The sequence below is a fragment of the Nannobrachium achirus genome (genome assembly GCF_963921795.1).
Source record: "Nannobrachium achirus genome assembly, chromosome: 24".
Taxonomy (NCBI): domain Eukaryota; kingdom Metazoa; phylum Chordata; class Actinopteri; order Myctophiformes; family Myctophidae; genus Nannobrachium; species Nannobrachium achirus.
Window position 1 is genome coordinate 418,477 of NC_137831.1, and position 24,090 is coordinate 442,566.

At 36.5% G+C, this 24,090-nt stretch overlaps 1 protein-coding gene across 1 annotated transcript in view; it reads left to right on the top strand.

Moving 5' to 3' along the window:
• xdh (xanthine dehydrogenase) overlaps positions 1 to 24,090 on the top strand; it is a 72,897-nt gene that overhangs the window by 31,779 nt on the left and 17,028 nt on the right. Inside the window, exons 19-29 of the mRNA XM_080720846.1 lie at positions 2,768 to 2,890; positions 3,694 to 3,790; positions 5,304 to 5,428; positions 7,301 to 7,434; positions 12,899 to 12,986; positions 13,924 to 14,010; positions 16,193 to 16,384; positions 18,239 to 18,384; positions 19,833 to 19,914; positions 20,505 to 20,600; positions 21,027 to 21,155. Of these exons, the coding sequence (XP_080576972.1) occupies positions 2,768 to 2,890; positions 3,694 to 3,790; positions 5,304 to 5,428; positions 7,301 to 7,434; positions 12,899 to 12,986; positions 13,924 to 14,010; positions 16,193 to 16,384; positions 18,239 to 18,384; positions 19,833 to 19,914; positions 20,505 to 20,600; positions 21,027 to 21,155 (1,299 nt within the window). The remainder of the gene's footprint in view (positions 1 to 2,767; positions 2,891 to 3,693; positions 3,791 to 5,303; positions 5,429 to 7,300; positions 7,435 to 12,898; positions 12,987 to 13,923; positions 14,011 to 16,192; positions 16,385 to 18,238; positions 18,385 to 19,832; positions 19,915 to 20,504; positions 20,601 to 21,026; positions 21,156 to 24,090) is intronic.

Sequence of the window (24,090 nt, forward strand, 5' to 3'; positions counted from 1 at the left end):
TTATTCTGTATATATTATAATATTCCATGCTGTATTGATGTTGGTACCATAGCAGAGATAACATAATATAATATTTATAATATTATTCTGTATATATTATAATATTTCATGCTGTATTGATGTTGGTACCATAGCAGAGATAACATAATATAATATTTATAATATTATTTTGTATATATTATAATATTTCATGCTGTATTGATGTTGTTGCCATAGCAGAGATAACATAATATAATATTTATAATATTATTCTGTATATATTATAATATTCCATGCTGTATTGATGTTGGTACCCTAGGAGAGATAACATAATATAATATTTATAATATTATTCTGTATATATTATAATATTCCATGCTGTATTGATGTTTGTACCATAGCAGAGATAACATAATATAATATTTATAATATTATTTTGTATATATTATAATATTCCATGCTGTATTGATGTTGGTACCATAGCAGAGATAACATAATATAATATTTATAATATTATTCTGTATATATTATAATATTCCATGCTGTATTGATGTTGTTGCCATAGCAGAGATAACATAATATAATATTTATAATATTATTCTGTATATATTATAATATTCCATGCTGTATTGATGTTGTTGCCATAGCAGAGATAACATAATATAATATTTATAATATTATTCTGTATATATTATAATATTCCATGCTGTATTGATGTTTGTACCATAGCAGAGATAACATAATATAATATTTATAATATTATTCTGTATATATTATAATATTCCATGCTGTATTGATGTTGGTACCATAGGAGAGATAACATAATATAATATTTATAATATTATTCTGTATATATTATAATATTCCATGCTGTATTGATGTTGGTACCCTAGGAGAGATAACATAATATAATATTTATAATATTATTCTGTATATATTATAATATTCCATGCTGTATTGATGTTGGTACCCTAGGAGAGATAACATAATATAATATTTATAATTTTATTCTGTATATATTATAATATTCCATGCTGTATTGATGTTGGTACCCTAGGAGAGATAACATAATATAATATTTATAATATTATTCTGTATATATTATAATATTCCATGCTGTATTCATGTTGGTACCCTAGGAGAGATAACATAATATAATATTTATAATATTATTCTGTATATATTATAATATTCCATGCTGTATTCATGTTGGTACCCTAGGAGAGATAACATAATATAATATTTATAATATTATTCTGTATATATTATAATATTCCATGCTGTATTCATGTTGGTACCCTAGGAGAGATAACATAATATAATATTTATAATATTATTCTGTATATATTATAATATTCCATGCTGTATTCATGTTGGTACCCTAGCAGAGATAACATAATATAATATTTATAATATTATTCTGTATATATTATAATATTCCATGCTGTATTCATGTTGGTACCCTAGGAGAGATAACATAATATAATATTTATAATATTATTCTGTATATATTATAATATTCCATGCTGTATTCATGTTGGTACCCTAGGAGAGATAACAGGCAGACATTGATCAAAATAACAATTCTTCTACCTTCTGTCATTGTCTAGATCAGGAGTTCCCAAACTGTTTTGTCTCAGGTCACCCCATAAATATTGTTTTTAATCCGAGGCACCCCTACATTATAATATATTATATTTATAGCATATCGTTGTTGTCGGGTGGAAAACTTGTATGTCCAAAACCGTTTGTTTTGTATTTATCATCTATAAAACCCTGAAAGCCCTGAAAACCCTGAAAACAGCAGATCTACAAGCACACAACGCCTCGCATCGCGAGGCGCTGTGTGCTTGTAGATCTGCTGTTTTCACTAGTTTTGTGTGACAGTCTTGTATGATGAAGCAGGGCTTTGCTTTACCAAAAGACGTACACATTTGAAACTTGGAGATACGAGGTTTCTGCCCGACAGTGACGATATTTTAGTGATTATGTTGCGAAGAAAACTTTGAGATAACAGCCATTTTGGTTAGAAAATAACTTTGTACTTCAAGTTTAAAATTATACTAAATATATTTGTGTCTAAGTGGCCAAATAAATTCCAAATATTATATAAAATGAAACCATTTTGCTCAAGAGTTAAAGATCTTTAAGGGTCTATTTGGTTACCAACTCTCCATCATTTAGCTGGGGACCACCTAGAACCCCCTCAAGGACCACTGGTGGTCCCCAGACCACTGGTTGAAAACCACTGTTGTAGTAGATGGAAACTACGAACAATCACGACGTTCACATGCTGTTCACAAGTCATGCATTAACTTGATCCCTGCCCTTTTATCCGTCTGTAAAATGTGTCCTCTCCAGACCATGAATGCAGTTTTTACTATGGTGAAAGAAATGCAAATGCCCCCTCTTTCCATGCCATACCTGAAGGCAGCATTCAAGAGAGAATTGCCTTGTCCAATCTCTGCTGAACTTGAATGCAGCATCTTATGTTGAAAGAATTGCCCTCTCTGTGTAGAAATCCATGCCGTTACGCCACATGTCCAGTATTCACTTCATTATGCTTAGTTCAGTGTGGTATCAAGCACCGAAAAATTGCCGACCTCCAAGCTCCTCCGAGCTTGGAGGTCTTCTATTTTCGATATTTTCACGAAAAGGCCCTTTTAGAAATTTCGCCCCTGCCTCTCTAACATTGTCTGCACTTCCGTGTGAATGTGTGTGTGTGTGTGTGTGTGTGTGTGTGTGTGTGTGTGTGTGTGTGTGTGTGCGTGTGTGTGTGTGTGTGTAGGTAACGTGTGTAGGTCACATCATCGGGGCGGTGGTCGCAGACACACAGACTCACGCTCAGAGAGCTGCCAAAGCTGTGAAGATCTGCTACCAGGAGAGAAACCCTGTGGTTGTCACTATACAGGTCTGTGTGTGTGTGTGTGTGTGTGTGTGTGTGTGTGTGTGTGTGTGTGTGTGTGTGTGTGTGTGTGTGTGTGTGTCCAGCTATAGCAGTGATTCTAAACCATTTGATGTATTTTTATTTTTTTATTTTTTAATCTCTGGTACCCAAATTTACACTGTAAAATCCCTTTAACTCTGAGAGTCTGCACATTATGTATGTGTACACTCTCAGAGTTACAGAGCTGTAAGGGTCCATTTGGTTCCATTTGTACACTCTCAGAGTTACAGAGCTGTAAGGGTCCATTTGGTTCCATTTGTACACTCTCAGAGTTACAGAGCTGTAAGGGTCCATTTGGTTCCATGTGTACACTCTCAGAGTTACAGAGCTGTAAGGGTCCATTTGGTTCCATTTGTACACTCTCAGAGTTACAGAGCTGTAAGGGTCCATTTGGTTCCATTTGTACACTCTCAGAGTTACAGAGCTGTAAGGGTCCATTTGGTTCCATGTGTACACTCTCAGAGTTACAGAGCTGTAAGGGTCCATTTGGTTCCATTTGTACACTCTTAGAGTCACAGAGCTGTAAGGGTCCATTTGGTTCCATTTGTACACTCTCAGAGTTACAGAGCTGTAAGGGTCCATTTGGTTCCATTTGTACACTCAGAGTCACAGAGCTGTAAGGGTCCACCTCCCTAAGGACCCCTGGGGGACCCCGAACCACACCTTGAGAAGCACTGCTTCAGATAACCTGTGATTGACAGCTGGTGTGATTGACAGCTGTTGTGATTGACAGCTGGTGTGATTGACAGCTGTTTTTTGATTGACAGGATGCCATCGCCGCCCAGTCATTCTATCAGCCAATCAGAACGCTGCAGAGAGGAGATCTGGAGGCGGGGTTCAAACAGGCCGACCACATCCTGGAAGGTACATAAAGTAACTCAGTACATTTAGTACATTTACTTAAGTACAGGTATTTGTACCTTACATTTCCAGTTTCCAATACTTTTACTTTTACTCCACTTCATCTCCCAGCCCAGTACTTTTACTCCACTACATTTATTTGAAAACTTTAGTTACTTTGCGGAAGTAAATAAATGATTATACAGTATTACAGTACTGTATAATGATTTAGACGATCTATAAGCTCACAACGCAACGCATTGTGAGCTTATAGATCTGCTGTTTTCAAACATTTTGTACTTACTTTTGGTACTTTAAGTACATTTTGATGCCAACAATTTTGTACTTTAACTCAAGTACTTTTTGAATTCCGGACTTCTACTTGTAACAGAGTATTTCTACGTTGCAGTATCGATACTTTTACTTGAGTAAATCATTTGAGTACTTTTTCCACCACTGCATTAAACCCTACCACAGGTCCTTAAAGGTACACAAACCATTAAACCCTACTCCAGGTCCTTAAAGGTACATAAACCATTAAACCCTACTCCAGGTCCTTAAAGGTACATAAACCATTAAACCCTACCCCAGGTCCTTAAAGGTACATAAACCATTAAACCCTACTCCAGGTCCTTAAAGGTACATAAACCATTAAACCCTACTCCAGGTCCTTAAAGGTACATAAACCATTAAACCCAACTCCAGGTCCTTAAAGGTACATAAACCATTAAACCCTACTCCAGGTCCTTAAAGGTACATAAACCATTAAACCCAACTCCAGGTCCTTAAAGGTACATAAACCATTAAACCCTACCCCAGGTCCTTAAAGGTACATAAACCATTAAACCCTACTCCAGGTCCTTAAAGGTACATAAACCATTAAACCCTACTCCAGGTCCTTAAAGGTACATAAACCATTAAACCCACCTCCAGGTCCTTAAAGGTACATAAACCATTAAACCCTACTCCAGGTCCTTAAAGGTACATAAACCATTAAACCCTACTCCAGGTCCTTAAAGGTACATACACCATTAAACCCTACCCCAGGTCCTTAAAGGTACATAAACCATAAAACCCTACCCCAGGTCCTTAAAGGTACATACACTGCTTTAACCTGAACCAGGGACGTGCAGAGAATGTTAGTTGGGCAGGGGCTGACATTGCTAAGCTTTCTAAGCTATAAATCTCACCAAAGTCTTCACTCGGCAGAGAATGCGTTAACGGGAAACCAGCCAATCGGAATCAAGGATTGGGACTAACTGATTTAGAGAATATATTCTCAAGATTCAAGGTTGTACTTTATTGTTCTGTCTTTTGTACAAAACAAAAGAGTAAAACTTATTTCGGCTAGCGATTTGTTCTCGTCTTTGACAGATTGTTCATGTGCCTGATTGTTTGTGGAAAGAAGCTTTTTTTGCAGTCTGTTGCTTGTAGCTTAAATCAGTCTCAAGCAGTTTAAGCAATTTAAATTTTTTAAGCCAGTTTAAACCAGTTTAAACCAGTCTAAACCAGTGTGTGGATGTTTGGCCACCTGCAGGTGAACTTCACATCGGGGGTCAGGAGCATTTCTACTTGGAGACCAACGTTACGGTGGCCGTGCCCAAAGGAGAGGATGGAGAGATGGAGATGTATGTGTCCACTCAGTCTGCTACCAAGACCCAGGTTAGTCCCTATTAGACCCAGGTTAGTCTCTATCAGTCTGCTACCAAGACCCAGGTTAGTCTCTATGTGTTAGTCTGTTACCAAGACCCAGGTTAGTCTCTATGTGTTAGTCTGCTACCAAGACCCAGGTTAGTCTCTATGTGTTAGTCTGCTACCAAGACCCAGGTTAGTCTCTATGTGTCAGTCTGTTACCAAGACCCAGGTTAGTCTCTATCAGTCTGCTACCAAGACCCAGGTTAGTCTCTATGTGTTAGTCTGCTACCAAGACCCAGGTTAGTCTCTATGTGTTAGTCTGTTACCAAGACCCAGGTTAGTCTCTATGTGTTAGTCTGTTACCAAGACCCAGGTTAGTCTCTATCAGTCTGCTACCAAGACCCAGGTTAGTCTCTATGTGTTAGTCTGCTACCAAGACCCAGGTTAGTCTCTATGTGTTAGTCTGTTACCAAGACCCAGGTTAGTCTCTATGTGTTAGTCTGCTACCAAGACCCAGGTTAGTCTCTATGTGTTAGTCTGCTACCAAGACCCAGGTTAGTCTCTATGTGTTAGTCTGCTACCAAGACCCAGGTTAGTCTCTATGTGTTAGTCTGCTACCAAGACCCAGGTTAGTCTCTATGTGTTAGTCTGCTACCAAGACCCAGGTTAGTCTCTATGTGTTAGTCTGCTACCAAGACCCAGGTTAGTCTCTATGTGTTAGTCTGCTACCAAGACCCAGGTTAGTCTCTATGTGTTAGTCTGTTACCAAGACCCAGGTTAGTCTCTATGTGTTAGTCTGCTACCAAGACCCAGGTTAGTCTCTATGTGTCAGTCTGTTACCAAGACCCAGGTTAGTCTCTATGTGTTAGTCTGTTACCAAGACCCAGGTTAGTCTCTATGTGTTAGTCTGTTACCAAGACCCAGGTTAGTCTCTATGTGTTAGTCTGCTACCAAGACCCAGGTTAGTCTCTATGTGTTAGTCTGCTACCAAGACCCAGGTTAGTCTCTATCAGTCTGCTACCAAGACCCAGGTTAGTCTCTATGTGTTAGTCTGCTACCAAGACCCAGGTTAGTCCCTATTAGACCCAGGTTAGTCTCTATCAGTCTGCTACCAAGACCCAGGTTAGTCTCTATGTGTCCACTCAGTCTGCTACCAAGACCCAGGTTAGTCTCTATGTGTTAGTCTGCTACCAAGACCCAGGTTAGTCTCTATCAGTCTGCTACCAAGACCCAGGTTAGTCTCTATCAGTCTGCTACCAAGACCCAGGTTAGTCTCTATGTGTTAGTCTGTTACCAAGACCCAGGTTAGTCTCTATGTGTTAGTCTGCTACCAAGACCCAGGTTAGTCTCTATGTGTCCACTCAGTCTGTTACCAAGACCCAGGTTAGTCTATATATAACTATTAGACCCAGGCTAGTCTATATATAACTATTATTGTTCTGGACACCCTGGTGAAGAGAGAGGCTGAACGGTCAAACCATCTTCTTCAAACCAACTGCTCTGACATCTGGGGATAGGAATGGGAAATGTTCAAAGCCTCTATTCTGCAGTGGTCAGAAGGTCTTCTATGCCTCAAAGGGCGGTAACCCTCCAACCCCTGGTGGACAGAGGTGGTCAGGGAAGCCGTCCGACTGAAGAAGGAGGCCTATCAGGGTACCAGAGGTACCGTTCAGTTAAAATATGATTCTTTTGGGGGTCCCCAGTTAAATATGATGATGGCCTGAAAAGGTTTAGAACCACTGATATAAATGACCAGGGACCCCCTGTGTCCTCTAGGTCCTAGTGTCCAAGGTGTTGGGGGTCCCTGCTAACAGAGTGGTGGTCCCTGTCTCCTCTAGGTCCTAGTGTCCAAGGTGTTGGGGGTCCCTGCTAACAGAGTGGTGGTCCTGTGTCCTCTAGGTCCTAGTGTCCAAGGTGTTGGGGGTCCCTGCTAACAGAGTGGTGGTCCGTGTGAAGAGGATGGGAGGAGGATTCGGAGGAAAGGAAAGTCGCAGCACATTGTTGTCTACGGTGGTCGCTGTGGCCGCTAACAAGTACTGCACCCTGCATAGACACTGCATTACATGCACACACACGTACACACACACACACACACACACACACACACACTGCTCATGTTTAACTGCTAAAGCCTAAAGCCAGATCTATTGTTATTATTATTATTTTTTCTCAAAACATTTTTTTTCTCTAAAAAAAATTTTTGAGAAAAAAATGTTTTTCTCAATTTTTTTTCTCAAAATATTTTTTTTCTCAATTTTTTTTTCTCAAAAAAATTTATTTTCTCAAAAAAAAACTTTCTCAAAAAAAATTTTTTCTCAAAAAATTTTTTTTTCTTAAATTTTTTTTTCTCTAAAATTTTTTTTTTGAGAATTTTTTTTTTTCTCAAAAAAATTTTTTTTCTCAATTTTTTTTTCTTAAAATTCTTTTTCTCAAAATTTTCTTTTTCTCTAAAATTTTTTTTTCTCAATTTTTTTTTCTTAAAAATTTTTTTCTCAAAATTTTCTTTTTCTCTAAAATTTCTTCTCAAAAAACGTTTTTTTCTCAAAAAAACCATCAGATCGTGGCCACCCTGTACCTCAGGGATTTGTTTTCGACGAATATTTACTCCTATAGACGCAACGCGACGACCTAGAGGGGAGGCCGGCGTAGCCGGCCGACCTTCTAGTATATATACATTTAGATATAATAACCTAGATAATCTGTTCTTATAATACTGACCTGAAAATTACTATAACAATAATAATATATAAACAAAATAATAAAATATAAATAATATGGGTAATAATAATAAATGAAAACGTATTGGTGATGCGATGACGTGGCGGATGTTACTGCGGATGTTACTGCGATGGGCGTTTCTCACAGTGACGTCACGTCGTCATTCTCCGGCAGTTCTGCTTTACGGCAGCTCGGTTTGCGGTGATAAAAGGACTGCCTCGAAAAGGAAGAAAAAAAATTTGAGAAAAAATTTTTTTTCTCAAAAAAAAATTTTAGAGAAAAAACAAATTTGAGAAAAAGAAATTGAGAAAAAAAAATTTTTTGAGAAAAAAAAGTTTTTGAGAAAAAAAATTTTTTGAGAAAAAAAAACTTGAGAAAAAAAAAATTTTAGAGAAAAAAAAATTTTAGAAAACGTATACGTTTGAAAACGTATTGGTGATGCGATGACGTGGCGGATGTTACTGCGGATGTTACTGCGATGGGCGTTTCTCACAGTGACGTCACGTCGTCATTCTCCGGCAGTTCTGCTTTACGGCAGCTCGGTTTGCGGTGATAAAAGGACTGCCTCGAAAAGGAAGAAAAAAAATTTGAGAAAAAATTTTTTTTCTCAAAAAAAAATTTTAGAGAAAAAAAAATTGAGAAAAAAATTTTTTTTGAGAAAAAAAAGTTTTTGAGAAAAAAAAATTTTTGAGAAAAAAAAACTTGAGAAAAAAAAAATTTTAGAGAAAAAAAAATTTTAGAAAACGTATACGTTTGAAAACGTATTGGTGATGCGATGACGTGGCGGATGTTACTGCGGATGTTACTGCGATGGGCGTTTCTCACAGTGACGTCACGTCGTCATTCTCCGGCAGTTCTGCTTTACGGCAGCTCGGTTTGCGGTGATAAAAGGACTGCCTCGAAAAGGAAGAAAAAAAATTTGAGAAAAAATTTTTTTTCTCAAAAAAAAATTTTAGAGAAAAAAAAATTTAAAAAAAATTGAGAAAAAAAATTTTTTTGAGAAAAAAAAGTTTTTGAGAAAAAAAAATTTTTGAGAAAAAAAAACTTGAGAAAAAAAAAATTTTAGAGAAAAAAAAATTTTAGAGAAAAAAAGTTTTTTGAGAAAAAAATTTTTTTTTGAGAAAATTAATTTTTTTGAGAAAAGAAAATTGAGAAAAAAAAATTTTGAGAAAAAAAAAATTGAGAAAAAAATTTTTTTCTCAAAAAAAAATTTTAGAGAAAAAAAATTTTGAGAAAATTTTTTTTTTCTCAAAAAAAAAATGTTTGAGAAAAAAAAAATTGGGAAAAAAAAAAAAAAAGATAATAAATGAAAACGTATTGGTGATGCGATGACGTGGCGGATGTTACTGCGGATGTTACTGCGATGGGCGTTTCTCACAGTGACGTCATGTCGTCGTTCTCCGGCAGTTCTGCTTTACGGCAGCTCGGTTTGCGGTGATAAAAGGACTGCCTCGATCTCTACACAATAGAGCCACCACAAGCCTACAACTACTCGTTTTTAAGGTAAAGTTTGTTATGCTACTGTTAGCTGTTTGTCATCATGTTCTATTGTTAATGTTAACAGTCTTTTTTCTTTTTGGAAATTGCCTTAGATTGGGGTGAGGGGGAAAAAAACATGGCATTAGGTGCTAATAATGCTACATGCTGCCTGCCTGTTTACATATGAGCCACAAGTCTGGTGACAGAAAACGATTTATTTACATGATGACAGAAGAAAGTTAAAGACAAAGTCACCACTCATCAGTAGATAGCCATTATATTACCAAGTGTTAATCCTCTGTAACACAGTGTGTCCGTTTATATCAAGGTATAATCACTCACCATACCTCCACCATAACTTTGACTCTTGGTTTCTAAATCTAATCTTTTCCCACATAGATCAATCATTTTGGTAATTATTCTTTTCAAATATAGTTCACATTGTCCCTTATGTCCATCAGCTGCAAATGAGCTTCAGTGAAATAGGCCTACACAAAATTGATAGCTATCCCAGTTTGTTCAATACATAACTCAACATCAAGGCTACATTTTAAACCACTAGGTCTACTTGTTTTTATACTGTGTTGTTGTGGACATTTTTTATAGAATACAAGTTAAGTGGGCAATAAGCCAGGCCATATCTATTGTTGTGTTAACTAGCATACTTTAACTACCATCCACTTGTCATTATTGACTACATAGGCTGATAACCATAATTTATAGGCTCATCTTGCTCCCCCTAGAATAGATGAGCTTCAAATAAATGATACATAGCCCATTTGTCTGATCTGAAAGATGCCATTATGTTTTGACAGTGGCAAGTGAACATTGCATTGACACATTTAAAATGTTCATAAATGAACATGCAACCATGTTCAACATTCATGCTTTCCATTTAATATACACATGATTATTGCATTTGTTTTATTTATTTAATAATGTTTTGTTTTAGGACCAACTCAGATGCGTGGTAGATGCAAAGTGGACCTCCATGGGGATGTGAGAGGACCTTCACGACACGAGGGATGTGGAAGCACCATGCTCTTCTGGCTCACAGCATCTGAAAAGGATAACCTTGCTGTCCCTAGATCAGCTCCATAGCAGCTATGGATCACTTGTGTCAAGTCTGCTAAATCAGATTAAACAAGGAGCATTTGTTAAACCTTGGGAGAAACGAAGATGTTGACAGCATCATTGCTCTCATAGTGTATTGTTTTTATTGAATAGTTATTACACTAGAGAAAAAGCATGTCCATGTTGTGAAGAATAACCATAACAACAGGCATCATATACACACACGTGTGCACCCAGCTAACCCCAAACCTGCAAATAATCGATTTTCTTTTGAACAACTGAAAATTAAATATTCCTCTGTTGTATTTTGCATGAAGGTGAGGGTAAATAGTTTTTCTTGAAACAAAATGTTTGCTTTGTCCTCAACCTGTGAAACATTAAGGGAACAATAATGTTTCTAAACTGCAGCTTTATAATTCTTTACACTCTGTAAATTGCAAATAACGTTTATTAATGTATGTTTTAAACAGGATATGCATTGTAAGTTATAAAATGATACCTCAAGATGGACAACTTAAGGCATCCATGTACATTTTAGAAGTGATCAAGATTCTGTCACATTGAGTGGACCATCTGTACATATTCTCCCATAACTGAATGGTACTGTAATTAGTCAGTTTTGCATCGAGCTGGTGCATGACAGGGGTAAAACCATCTTCGACTCCCAAAGTGCTTTACTGTTCCCAGCACAGCATGATGTGCTCTTCAGCTCCACAAGAGCATATCTTGAATGATGTGTAACCTGTTAAGAGAAATAACAATGAGTGTGTTTTGCTGTATACATAGATGTATAATTAACGTTGCTAACTCACAGCTGCCATATGGAGAGACTGTAACATACTGGTTATCTTTCACATATCAAGCATATGTATGATTTATTTTATCTATTTGAGACTATTAGGGGGAATGGGGATTACGTTGTGGTGATATAATTATCAGCCTATTCAGTTAATAATGACCAGATGAGGTCAGTTTCTAAGTAATTAACCATGTTAACATAACAAAAGATATGGCCCAGACTTGAATATTGCCCACTCAACTTGTATTACATAGAAATGTCCACAACAGCATACAGTATAAAACCCAGTATGCATAGCCTAGTGGATTCACCTCTGTTAAATCATGTGTACACACTTGGTTAAAAAGGCTTAACACTTGGTAATATAATTTACTGATGAGTGGTGATTTTGTCTTTAATTTTCGAACTAAATTTCCCCCTTGGGATAATAAAGGTATCTATCTATCTATGTAAATAAATCGTTTTCTGTCACCAGACTTGTGGCTCATATGTAAACAGGCAGGCAGCATGTAGCATTATTAGCACCTAATGCCATGTTTTTTTCCCCCTCACCCCAATCTAAGGCAATTTCCAAAATGAAAAAGACTGTTAACATTAACAATAGAACATGATGACAAACAGCTAACAGTAGCATAACAAACTTTACCTTAAAAACGAGTAGTTGTAGGCTTGTGGTGGCTCTATTGTGTAGAGATCGAGGCAGTCCTTTTATCAGCGCAAACCGAGCTGCCGTAAAGCAGAACGACGCGGTGACGTCATGTGAGAAGGAAGTATTGAGGTGAAAGAGAAAAGTGGAAAGTTGTGAGCTAACTATTAGCTATTTTTGTGTGTGTGTGTGTGTGTGTGTGTGTGTGTGTGTGTGTGTGTGTGTGTGTGTGTGTGTGTGTGTGTGTGTGTGTGTGTGTGTGTTCTGGCTACGCCCCCCTCGGTTGAAATTGGATCTGCCGGTCCCATAGTGGGAATACGAGCCAATGGACGGCGGTCACCATGGCAACGGGGGGCCAATGATAGAGTTATGGGCGGTTTTATTCCCTACGCTCTACCGACATCTGCTCTAGCTATGAGTTGAAGTGGAGGCGAAATGGGCGTGTATGGGCTTGGAAGTGGGATGCGGCTCTAAGAAAAATGTAATAGTAGATATATATATATATATATATATATATATATATATATATATATATATATACTGTATATCTATATCTATTCTCTGGGCAGGATCTTATTTATACAAGACAGTGTGATAAGAATAAGTGAAGGACAGATCTGTTCTTACAGAAGTCTTCCATATAAGCACTGATGACGTCAGAGTAAGTGTGGAGCAACACTACAAGCTCACCGAGAGTGTGTTTGCATGTGTCTGTGTGTGCGTGCGTACGTGCACGTGCGTGCGTGCGGTTGTGCGTGCGTGCGTGCGTGTGTGTGTGCAGGTTGAAGAGACCAGTCAGATGCATGTTGGACAGAGATGAAGACATGTTGATATCTGGAGGAAGACACCCTTTCTATGGAAAATACAAGGTTCAAATTACACCTTTATTACTGTTAAAACCCTTTAAGGTTCAAATTACACCTTTATTACCGTTAAAACCCTTTAACTCTTTCCACGCTTTGAACGTTCCCGTTCGCCCCATTTTTTACAGAACCTCGACGCCAATTGTACGTTCTTTGGCTCGTTCTTTTGTACCTTGGTTTGATGTCTGTAAACTGATGAGGGGTCGCGCGGGTGTATACCGTTGAAACAGCTCCCGTAAAAGTATCCTCAAAAACCCACTGGACGTTAGCATCAATGGAGTAACAAAACAGTTCCATGTGATTTCCTCTGAATCTATTGCTCTGTAGCGACTGAGCGGCCTTGACGAGCAGGAGCCACTGAGACCATTTTCACATTAATTCTTGCAGGAGGCTGCCCTCTACTGCTCATATAGCCACGGTACACCTCTAAGGAGAAAATTAAAAATATTATAATAAAAAAAAAAATAGTACATCTTTGTCTATAACATCGCAAAGGTAAGGTGCTTTTGCTGGCACAAAACCCAATAATAAATAACAACATCTGGCGGTAGGAGAGTTAAGGTTCTAATTACACCTTTATGACTGTTAAAACCCTTTAAGGTTCTAATTACACCTTTATTACTGTTAAAACCCTTTAAGGTTCAAATTACACCTTTATTACTGTTAAAACACGTTAAGGTTCAAATTACACCTTTATTACTGTTAAACACCCTTTCAAGGTACAGATTTTACTAACACCCTGGACAAGGCTCTGTAATAGTAATCTATTACATGTAATCTATTACAGGTAGGCTACATGGACAGTGTAATAGTAATATATTACATGTAATCTATTACAGGTAGGCTAAATGGACAGTGTAATAGTAATCTATTACATGTAATCTATTACAGGTAGGCTACATGAACAGTGTAATAGTAATCTATTACATGTAATCTATTACAGGTAGGCTACATGGACAGTGGGAAGGTGGTTGCTCTTGATGTAACCTATTATAACAACGCTGGAAACTCCATGGACCTATCTCTGTCTGTAAGTAGAAATACTCTGATTACATCTCTGTCTGTAAGTAGAAATACTCTGATTACATCTCTGTCTGTAAGTAGAAATACTCTGATTACATCTCTGTTTGTAAGTAGAAATACTCTGATTACATCTCTGTCTGTGAGTAGAACTACTCTGATTACATCTCTGTCTGTGAGTAGAAATACTCTGATTACATCTCTGTCTGTGAGTAGAAATACTCTGATTACATCTCTGTCTGTGAGTAGATCTCTGTCTGTGAGTAGAAATACTCTGATTACATCTCTGTCTGTGAGTAGAAATACTCTGATTACATCTCTGTCTGCGAGTAGAAATACTCTGATTACATCTCTGCCTGTAAGTAGAAATACTCTGATTACATCTCTGTCTGTAAGTAGAAATACTGTATAGCAGGGGTTCCCAAACCTTTTTGTCTCAGGGCACCCCGTAAATATTGTTTTAATCCGAGGCACCCCTACATTATAATTTTCACTCCCAGCACCTTATATTTATAGCATATCGCCGTTGTCGGGTGGAAACCTTGTATGTCCAAAACCGTTCGTTTTGTATTTATCATCTATAAAATGTACTAGACGTGTGCTTGTAGATCGGCAGTTTTTTCAAGTGTCCAAATATATTCCAAATATTATCAAATGATCTCGCGGCACCCCTGGACTGTAAATATCTTGTATTTTACTTTATTACTATTGTTTTTTTTCCCCTTGTATGACTGCATTTGTATTTTCTCCCCTTTTGTTACTGACAATTCCCTCTGCATTGTACTGTGTTCTATCTAGAGTTCTCAACTTCTGCCCGAACCCGACCAACATTTAGGGTAGGGTAGGGCCTAAAATGTATGCTAATTAGTCGGGCCGGGTAGGGCTTCGGGCCTGCCCAGTTAGGGCCCAGTTAGGGCCGGGCCTTTATTTTCAGGCCCGTTGAGAACTCTAGTTCTATCTGTCTGTCTGTCAATGTTATATGAGATACTATATCAGAAAGCACTGTGTTCCATTCAATGTTATATGAGATACATAAAGTACTGTTCTATTCAATGTTATACCGTATGAGATACATAAAGCACTGTGTTCTATTCAATGTTATATGAGATACATAAAGTACTGTGTTCTATTCAATGTTATATGAGATACATAAAGTACTGTTCTATTCAATGTTATATGAGATACATAAAGCACTGTGTTCTATTCAATGTTATATGAGATACATAAAGTACTGTTCTATTCAATGTTATATGAGATACATAAAGTACTGTGTTCTATTCAATGTTATATGAGACACATAAAGTACTGTGTTCTATTCAATGTTATATGAGATACATAAAGCACTGTGTTCTATTCAATGTTATATGAGATACATAAAGTATTGTGTTCTATTCAATGTTATATGAGATACATAAAGTACTGTGTTCTATTCAATGTTATATGAGATACATAAAGTACTGTTCTATTCAATGTTATATGAGATACATAAAGTACTGTGTTCTATTCAATGTTATATGAGATACATAAAGCACTGTGTTCTATTCAATGTTATATGAGATACATAAAGTACTGTGTTCTATTCAATGTTATATGAGATACATAAAGCACTGTGTTCTATTCAATGTTATATGAGATACATAAAATACTGTTCTATTCAATGTTATATGAGATACATAAAGTACTGTGTTCTATTCAATGTTATATGAGATACATAAAGCACTGTGTTCTATTCAATGTTATATGAGATACATAAAGCACTGTGTTCTATTCAATGTTATATGAGATACATAAAGCACTGTGTCCCCTCCCCTCCCCTCCCCTCCCCTCCCCTCCCCTCCCCTCCCCCCTTTATTGGTACTGTGTTTTACTCTTATCTATCTTTTCCTACTTCTCTGTAACTTTGTAAATAACTTTATACTGCTGTGCTACAACTGGACAACTGAATTTCCCCCTTGGGATAATAAAGGTATCTATCTATCTATCTATCTATCTATCTATCTATCTATCTATCTATCTATCTATCTATCTATCTATCTATCTATCTATCTATCTATCTATCTATCTATCTATCCTCTCCTCAGATCATGGAGCACGCTCTGTTCCACATGGATAACTCCTACAGCATCCCTAACATCTCCTCTCCTCTCCTCTCCTCTCCTCTCCTCTCCTCTCCTCTCCTCTCCTCTCCTCAGATCATGGAGCGCGCTCTGTTCCACATGGAGAACTCCTACAGCATCCCTAACATCCAGGGGCGGGGCTTCATGTGTAAGACCAACCTCCCCTCAAACACCGCCTTCAGAGGCTTCGGAGGACCGCAAGGCATGATGGTCTGTGAGAGCTGGATGAGTGACGTAGCTACATCACTACAGAAACCACCTGAAGAGGTTAATATATATCTATATATCTATATCTATATCTATATACCGCAAGGCATGATGGTCTGTGAGAGCATGAGTGATGTAGCTATGAGCCTACACAAACCAGCTGAAGAGGTTAATATATATCTATATCTATATCTATATCTATATATATATATATATATATCTATATATATACTGTATCTATATCTATATACTGTATCTCTACATGATGGTGTGTGAGAGCATGAGTGATGTAGCTATGAGCCTACACAAACCAGCTGAAGAGGTTAATATATATCTATATCTATATCTATATATATATATATCTATATCTATCTATATCTATATCTATATCTATATATCTATATACTGTATCTATCATGAGTGATGTAGCTATGAGCCTACACAAACCAGCTGAAGAGGTTAATATATATCTATATCTATATCTATATATATATCTATATATATACTGTATCTATATCTATATACTGTATGTATACATGATGGTCTGTGAGAGCTGGATGAGTGACGTAGCTATGAGCCTACACAAACCAGCTGAAGAGGTTAATATATATCTATATCTATATCTATATATATACTGTATCTATATCTATATACTGTATCTATACATGATGGTCTGTGAGAGCTGGATGAGTGACGTAGCTATGAGTCTACACAAACCACCTGAAGAGGTTATTATATATCTATATCTATATCTATATCTATCTATATCTATATCTATATCTATATACTGTATCTATCATGAGTGACGTAGCTATGAGTCTACACAAACCACCTGAAGAGGTTATTATATATCTATATCTATATCTATATCTATATCTATATCTATCTATATCTATATATCTATATACTGTATCTATCATGAGTGATGTAGCTATGAGCCCACAAAAAACACCTGAAGAGGTTAATATATCTCTATATGTACATCTATATCTATATCTATATACTGTATCTCTACATGATGGTGTGTGAGAGCATCATGAGTGATGTAGCTACATCACTACAGAGACCACCTGAAGAGGTTACTATATATCTATATATACATTTATATATCTGTCTATACATGATGGTGTGTGGGAGCATCATGAGTGATGTAGCAACCAGTCTGCAGAGAACACCTGAAGAGGTTGTGTCGTATCAACCTCTACACAGAGGGACAGAGCACTCCATTCAACCATAGTCATATAACATCATATATTCTATATTTATTATGTTTATATATTTATATACTACATAGTGATATAACATCATATATTCATAGTGATATAACATCATATATCCATAGTGATATAACATCATATATTCTATATTTATTATGTTTATATATTTATATTCTACATAGTGATATAACATCATATATTCATAGTGATATAACATCATATATCCATAGTGATATAACATCATATATTCTATATTTATTATGTTTATATATTTATATTCTACATAGTGATATAACATCATATATTCATAGTGATATAACATCATATATTCATAGTGATATAACATCATATATCCATAGTGATATAACATCATATATTCTATATTTATTATGTTTATATATTTATATTCTACATAGTGATATAACATCATATATTCTATATTTATTATGTTTATATATTTATATTCTACATAGTGATATAACATCATATATTCATAGTGATATAACATCATATATTCATAGTGATATAACATCATATATTCATAGTGATATAACATCATATATTCTATATTTATTATGTTTATATATTTATATTCTACATAGTGATATAACATCATATATTCATAGTGATATAACATCATATATTCATAGTGATATAACATCATATATTCTATATTTATTATGTTTATATTCTACAGGTGCGTCGTATCAACCTCTACACAGAGGGACAGACCACTCCGTTCAACCAGGTTTTAGATCATCTGACGTTGGATCGCTGCTGGGACGAATGTCTGCTGAGATCGGATTACTACCGCCGCAGACAGGAAGTAATCAAGTACAACAGGTATACAGACAGGAAGTCATCAAGTACAACAGGTATAAATACTAGTCTGGCATAGCCAGACAACTATTCCACAATCTCTGAATGCTACAGTATTTAGAGTCTGAAACTCTAGCTCCCGAACAGCGAGTAATGGAAGCTGGGCATTTCCGTTTATGAAAATGCATTGTAAAATATTTCATTTCTGCTAAGCAGAGCTAAATATGTTTTATGATTTTTATGTATATTAGGATGAATGTGCGCGATGTTAAAAACGGAACGGAAGTGGGGGAGGAGGCTTCACTTCCGCTTTAACCGGGCACTCATCGTTCTTCTTACACATAGACATACGTTGCCCCAGACTGGATGACGGGCGAATCAATAAAATACTGTACACAAACCCCCAGAAATCTATAAAATACACGCTTTAACCGGTTACTCATCGTTCTTCTTATACATAGACATACGTTGCCCCAGACTGGATGACGGGCACATTTGCAAATCACAGGAGGCAACAGCTTGGTCACACGAGACTATCTAATTCAGAGGTGGGCAGTTATGTTTTCCATGGGGCCACATGAACAACAGAACATATTGTGGAGTGCCGGGCGCCCGGGCCAAAAGGAAGTGATCCCCGCAAGATGTGCTCCCTGCAAACTAAACACACAGCTTTACCTTCGACTTCACTAAATAAATACTTAGCAGTCCAATCTTTGTTGAAAACCAGGCATTCTGCATCGACCATTTTTGACAGGTGGTCTTGACGTGTGACCAGTCTGACCACCTGCTTGTTATTGAGAATAAAAAACTTCAAAATAAAAGAAATGCAGCCTTAGTCCATGCATGAGGTAAAATTATAAAATGTGTTTATTTTGTAATTTGCCATTAACCCTACAAGGGCCGGTCAGAGTGAACCAAAGGGCCGCATACGGCCCCCGGGCCGCACATTGCCCAGGTCTGATTACTACCAGCGCAGACAGGAAGTAATCAATGCACAACAGCTATAAAGACAGGAAGTACTAAAATGTACAATTTAGGCACTTAGCAGATGCTCTTGAGTGACTTACAATAAGCAGGTTAAAACATCAATACATCAAATGCATAGAAATATCAATCTATGAAAAGATAACATAGGTAGACCGAGCACCTAATCAGTTAAAAACGTTATATAAAAACTAAGAATGCTATCCAGCTTTCATGTGTGGTCATTGAGGGTAGGCGAATGCTACGGTAAGTGCTATGGGCTGAGGTGGAGTCTGAAGAGGTGACTCTTCAGACCTCGGTGGAAGCTAGGGAGTGAGTCTGTAGTTCTAATGGAAGCTAGGGAGTGAGTCTGTAGTTCTAGTTTGGGGGCCAGGAGGGAGACGAGTGGATCTGATTGGTTGTCCTGGGGTTTTTAGCGCGGTACAACAGGTGTGTGGGAGGAGCCGTGTGTTTGACTCTCAGCCAATCAGAATGCTTTGTCCTTCCAGTCAGAACCGCTGGACCAAACGAGGCCTGTCAATCATTCCTACCAAGTTTGGCATCAGTTTCACCGCCGTGTTCCTGAACCAGGTCTGTCTATCCCTAAACCTAACCCTAACCCTAAACCTAACCCTAACCCTGAACCAGGTCTGTCTGTCTGTCTGTCTATAGTATATACCTATCTATACCTATCTATACCTATCTATACCTATCTATACCTATATATATACCTATCTATACCTATATATACCTATCTATACCTATCTATACCTATCTATACCTATCTATACCTATATATACCTATCTATACCTATCTATACCTATCTATACCTATATATACCTATCTATACCTATCTATACCTATCTATACCTATCTATTCCTAGCTACCTGTATGTCTTCCTGAAGCAGGTCTGTCTGTAACACACTCTGTATGGCATGTGTTTGACATGTATGTTAACAGTATTGTTTGTAACAATGTTCTGTATGGCATGTGTTTGACATGTCTTCCAACGTATTGTATGTAACAACATTCTGCCCGACATGCACTTTTCTAACTGTCTGTTTTCCTAATTGTACATCAGCTTATGAGGACATAAATACACATTTCAAATGTCTGTGTGTGTGTGTGTGTGTGTGTGTGTGTGTGTGTGTGTGTGTGTGTGTGTGTGTGCGCGTGCAGGCGGGAGCTCTGATCCACGTCTACACAGACGGTTCAGTTCTGTTGACTCATGGAGGGACGGAGATGGGCCAAGGACTACACACCAAGATGATACAAGTACACACACACACGCACTCACGCACACGCACACACACACACACACACACACACACACTAGGGCATTCACGAATAGTGATTTTTAGTATTCGAATTATTCAACCTCAAAGTATTGGAATAGTGGAATATTTGACAGGACTGGCCAAACAGTCAAATATTAAGTAAGCAAGAGGCGAACATTGTGAAAATAGCAGATCTACAAGCTTGCAGGGTTTGTAGAGTCATTGTAGTCATTTGGATTAAAAGCGTTTGCTAAATGCCTAAATTGTAAATTGTAAATCGTATGCAAATGTTTCACCTTTGCACTACTCTTGATTGGTTGTAGGTCTAACGAGTGTGTGTGTGTGTGTGCGTGTGTGCGTGCGTGTGTGCGTGTGTGCGTGTGTGTGTGTGTGTGTGTGTGTGTGTGTGTGTGTGTGCGTGCAGGTTGCCAGCAGGTGTCTGGGTGTCTCCACCCAGAAGATCCACATCTCAGAGACCTCCACCTCCACGGTGCCCAACACCAGCCCTACTGCTGCCTCCGCCTCTTCTGACCTCAACGGAGCCGCCGTGCACGTATGTACACACACACACACACACACACACACACACACACACACACACACACACACACACACACACACACACATACCTGTGAGCTCAGTTAGTCTGTTCTTGAGAGACTACTATGTCAGTGGTTCCGTTTTCATGTGAAGGACCCCCAAAATGATATGTATTTGGCCACGGACCCTCATCTCAAAATATCTAGTTCCAGGGACCATCCCCAGAAGCAATATTTGAGTTACAAACGTTCGCTTTAAAAATACATACATGTGTGTGCTATTGCTTATTGTCAGTCACTCTGGATTAAGAACATCTGTTATAAACTGTAGGAAACACAACAACAAGGAAGCATCATTTCCTCCATATATGGTCACTGCCAGTTATCACATAATCTAACCAACGACTTATCATCAGCTCTGGGCTAAATGGTCATTCCTGCAATATGTAGATCTCACAACTAGTTTGTGGACATTACTGTTGTAATGTAATGTAATGTATGTTATTATAATACATGGTGTTATATATACACAGTATATTTGATATATTCCTAACAGAATGCCTGTGAGATCTATTTTAAACATTGTGTTGTGTATTAAACAGAGTAGGTATTGTATTACTGTATTGTATTAAACATTACATTTCTACATCTCTACAGAATGCCTGTGAGATCTATTTAAACATTGTGTTGTGTATTATAAAACATGGTGTTATATTTACAGTATATTTTATGTATTCTCTCCAGAATGCCTGTGAGATCTATTTAAACAATGTGTTGTGTATTATAAAACATGGTGTATATTGGTGTTATCATAATAACATGGTGTTATATATACAGTATATTTTATGTATTCTCTCCAGAATGCCTGTGAGATCTATTTAAACATTGTGTTGTGTATTATAAAACATGGTGTTATATTTACAGTATATTTTATATATTCTCTCCAGAATGCCTGTGAGATCTATTTAAACATTGTGTTGTGTATTATAAAACATGGTGTTATATTTACAGTATATTTTATATATTCTCTCCAGAATGCCTGTGAGATCTATTTAAACATTGTGTTGTGTATTATAAAACATGGTTTTATATTTACAGTATATTTTATGTATTCTCTCCAGAATGCCTGTGAGATCTATTTAAACATTGTGTTGTGTATTATAAAACATGGTGTTATATTTACAGTATATTTTATGTATTCTCTCCAGAATGCCTGTGAGATCTATTTAAACATTGTGTTGTGTATTATAAAACATGGTGTTATATTTACAGTATATTTTATGTATTCTCTCCAGAATGCCTGTGAGATCTATTTAAACAATGTGTTGTGTATTATAAAACATGGTGTTATATTTACAGTATATTTTATATATTCTCTCCAGAATGCCTGTGAGATCTATTTAAACATTGTGTTGTGTATTATAAAACATTGTGTTGTGTATTATAAAACATGGTGTTATATTTACAGTATATTTTATATATTCTCTCCAGAATGCCTGTGAGATCTATTTAAACATTGTGTTGTGTATTATAAAACATGGTGTTATATTTACAGTATATTTTATGTATTCTCTCCAGAATGCCTGTGAGATCTATTTAAACATTGTGTTGTGTATTATAAACTAGACCAGGTCAACCTGGTTGTGCCAGACCCCCTGTCTGTCATCATCATTTATGACATCATGCCTTTTGTAGGCATGTCATCATCATGTCATCATCATATATACCCTTTATATAGAAAACCAGGACAGACAGACAGACCGACATTTGCTTATGTAGGCCTACCCATTTCATGGGTCTGGCAAACATGGTGTTATATTTACAGTATATTTTATGTATTCTCTCCAGAATGCCTGTGAGATCTATTTAAACATTGTGTTGTGTATTATAAAACATGGTGTTATATTTACAGTATATTTTATGTATTCTCTCCAGAATGCCTGTGAGATCTATTTAAACATTGTGTTGTGTATTATAAAACATGGTGTTATATTTACAGTATATTTTATATATTCTCTCCAGAATGCCTGTGAGATCTATTTAAACATTGTGTTGTGTATTATAAAACATGGTGTTATATTTACAGTATATTTTATGTATTCTCTCCAGAATGCCTGTGAGATCTATTTAAACATTGTGTTGTGTATTATAAAACATGGTGTTATATTTACAGTATATTTTATATATTCTCTCCAGAATGCCTGTGAGATCTATTTAAACATTGTGTTGTGTATTATAAAACATGGTGTTATATTTACAGTATATTTTATGTATTCTCTCCAGAATGCCTGTGAGATCTATTTAAACATTGTGTTGTGTATTATAAAACATGGTGTTATATTTACAGTATATTTTATGTATTCTCTCCAGAATGCCTGTGAGATCTATTTAAACATTGTGTTGTGTATTATAAAACATGGTGTTATATTTACAGTATATTTTATATATTCTCTCCAGAATGCCTGTGAGATCTATTTAAACATTGTGTTGTGTATTATAAAACATGGTGTTATATTTACAGTATATTTTATATATTCTCTCCAGAATGCCTGTGAGATCTATTTAAACATTGTGTTGTGTATTATAAAACATGGTGTTATATTTACAGTATATTTTATGTATTCTCTCCAGAATGCCTGTGAGATCTATTTAAACATTGTGTTGTGTATTATAAAACATGGTGTTATATTTACAGTATATTTTATGTATTCTCTCCAGAATGCCTGTGAGATCTATTTAAACATTGTGTTGTGTATTATAAAACATGGTGTTATATTTACAGTATATTTTATGTATTCTCTCCAGAATGCCTGTGAGATCTATTTAAACATTGTGTTGTGTATTATAAAACATGGTGTTATATTTACAGTATATTTTATGTATTCTCTCCAGAATGCCTGTGAGATCTATTTAACTCATTCCCCGCCTCCCCCGATAGTCCCGAGAAAA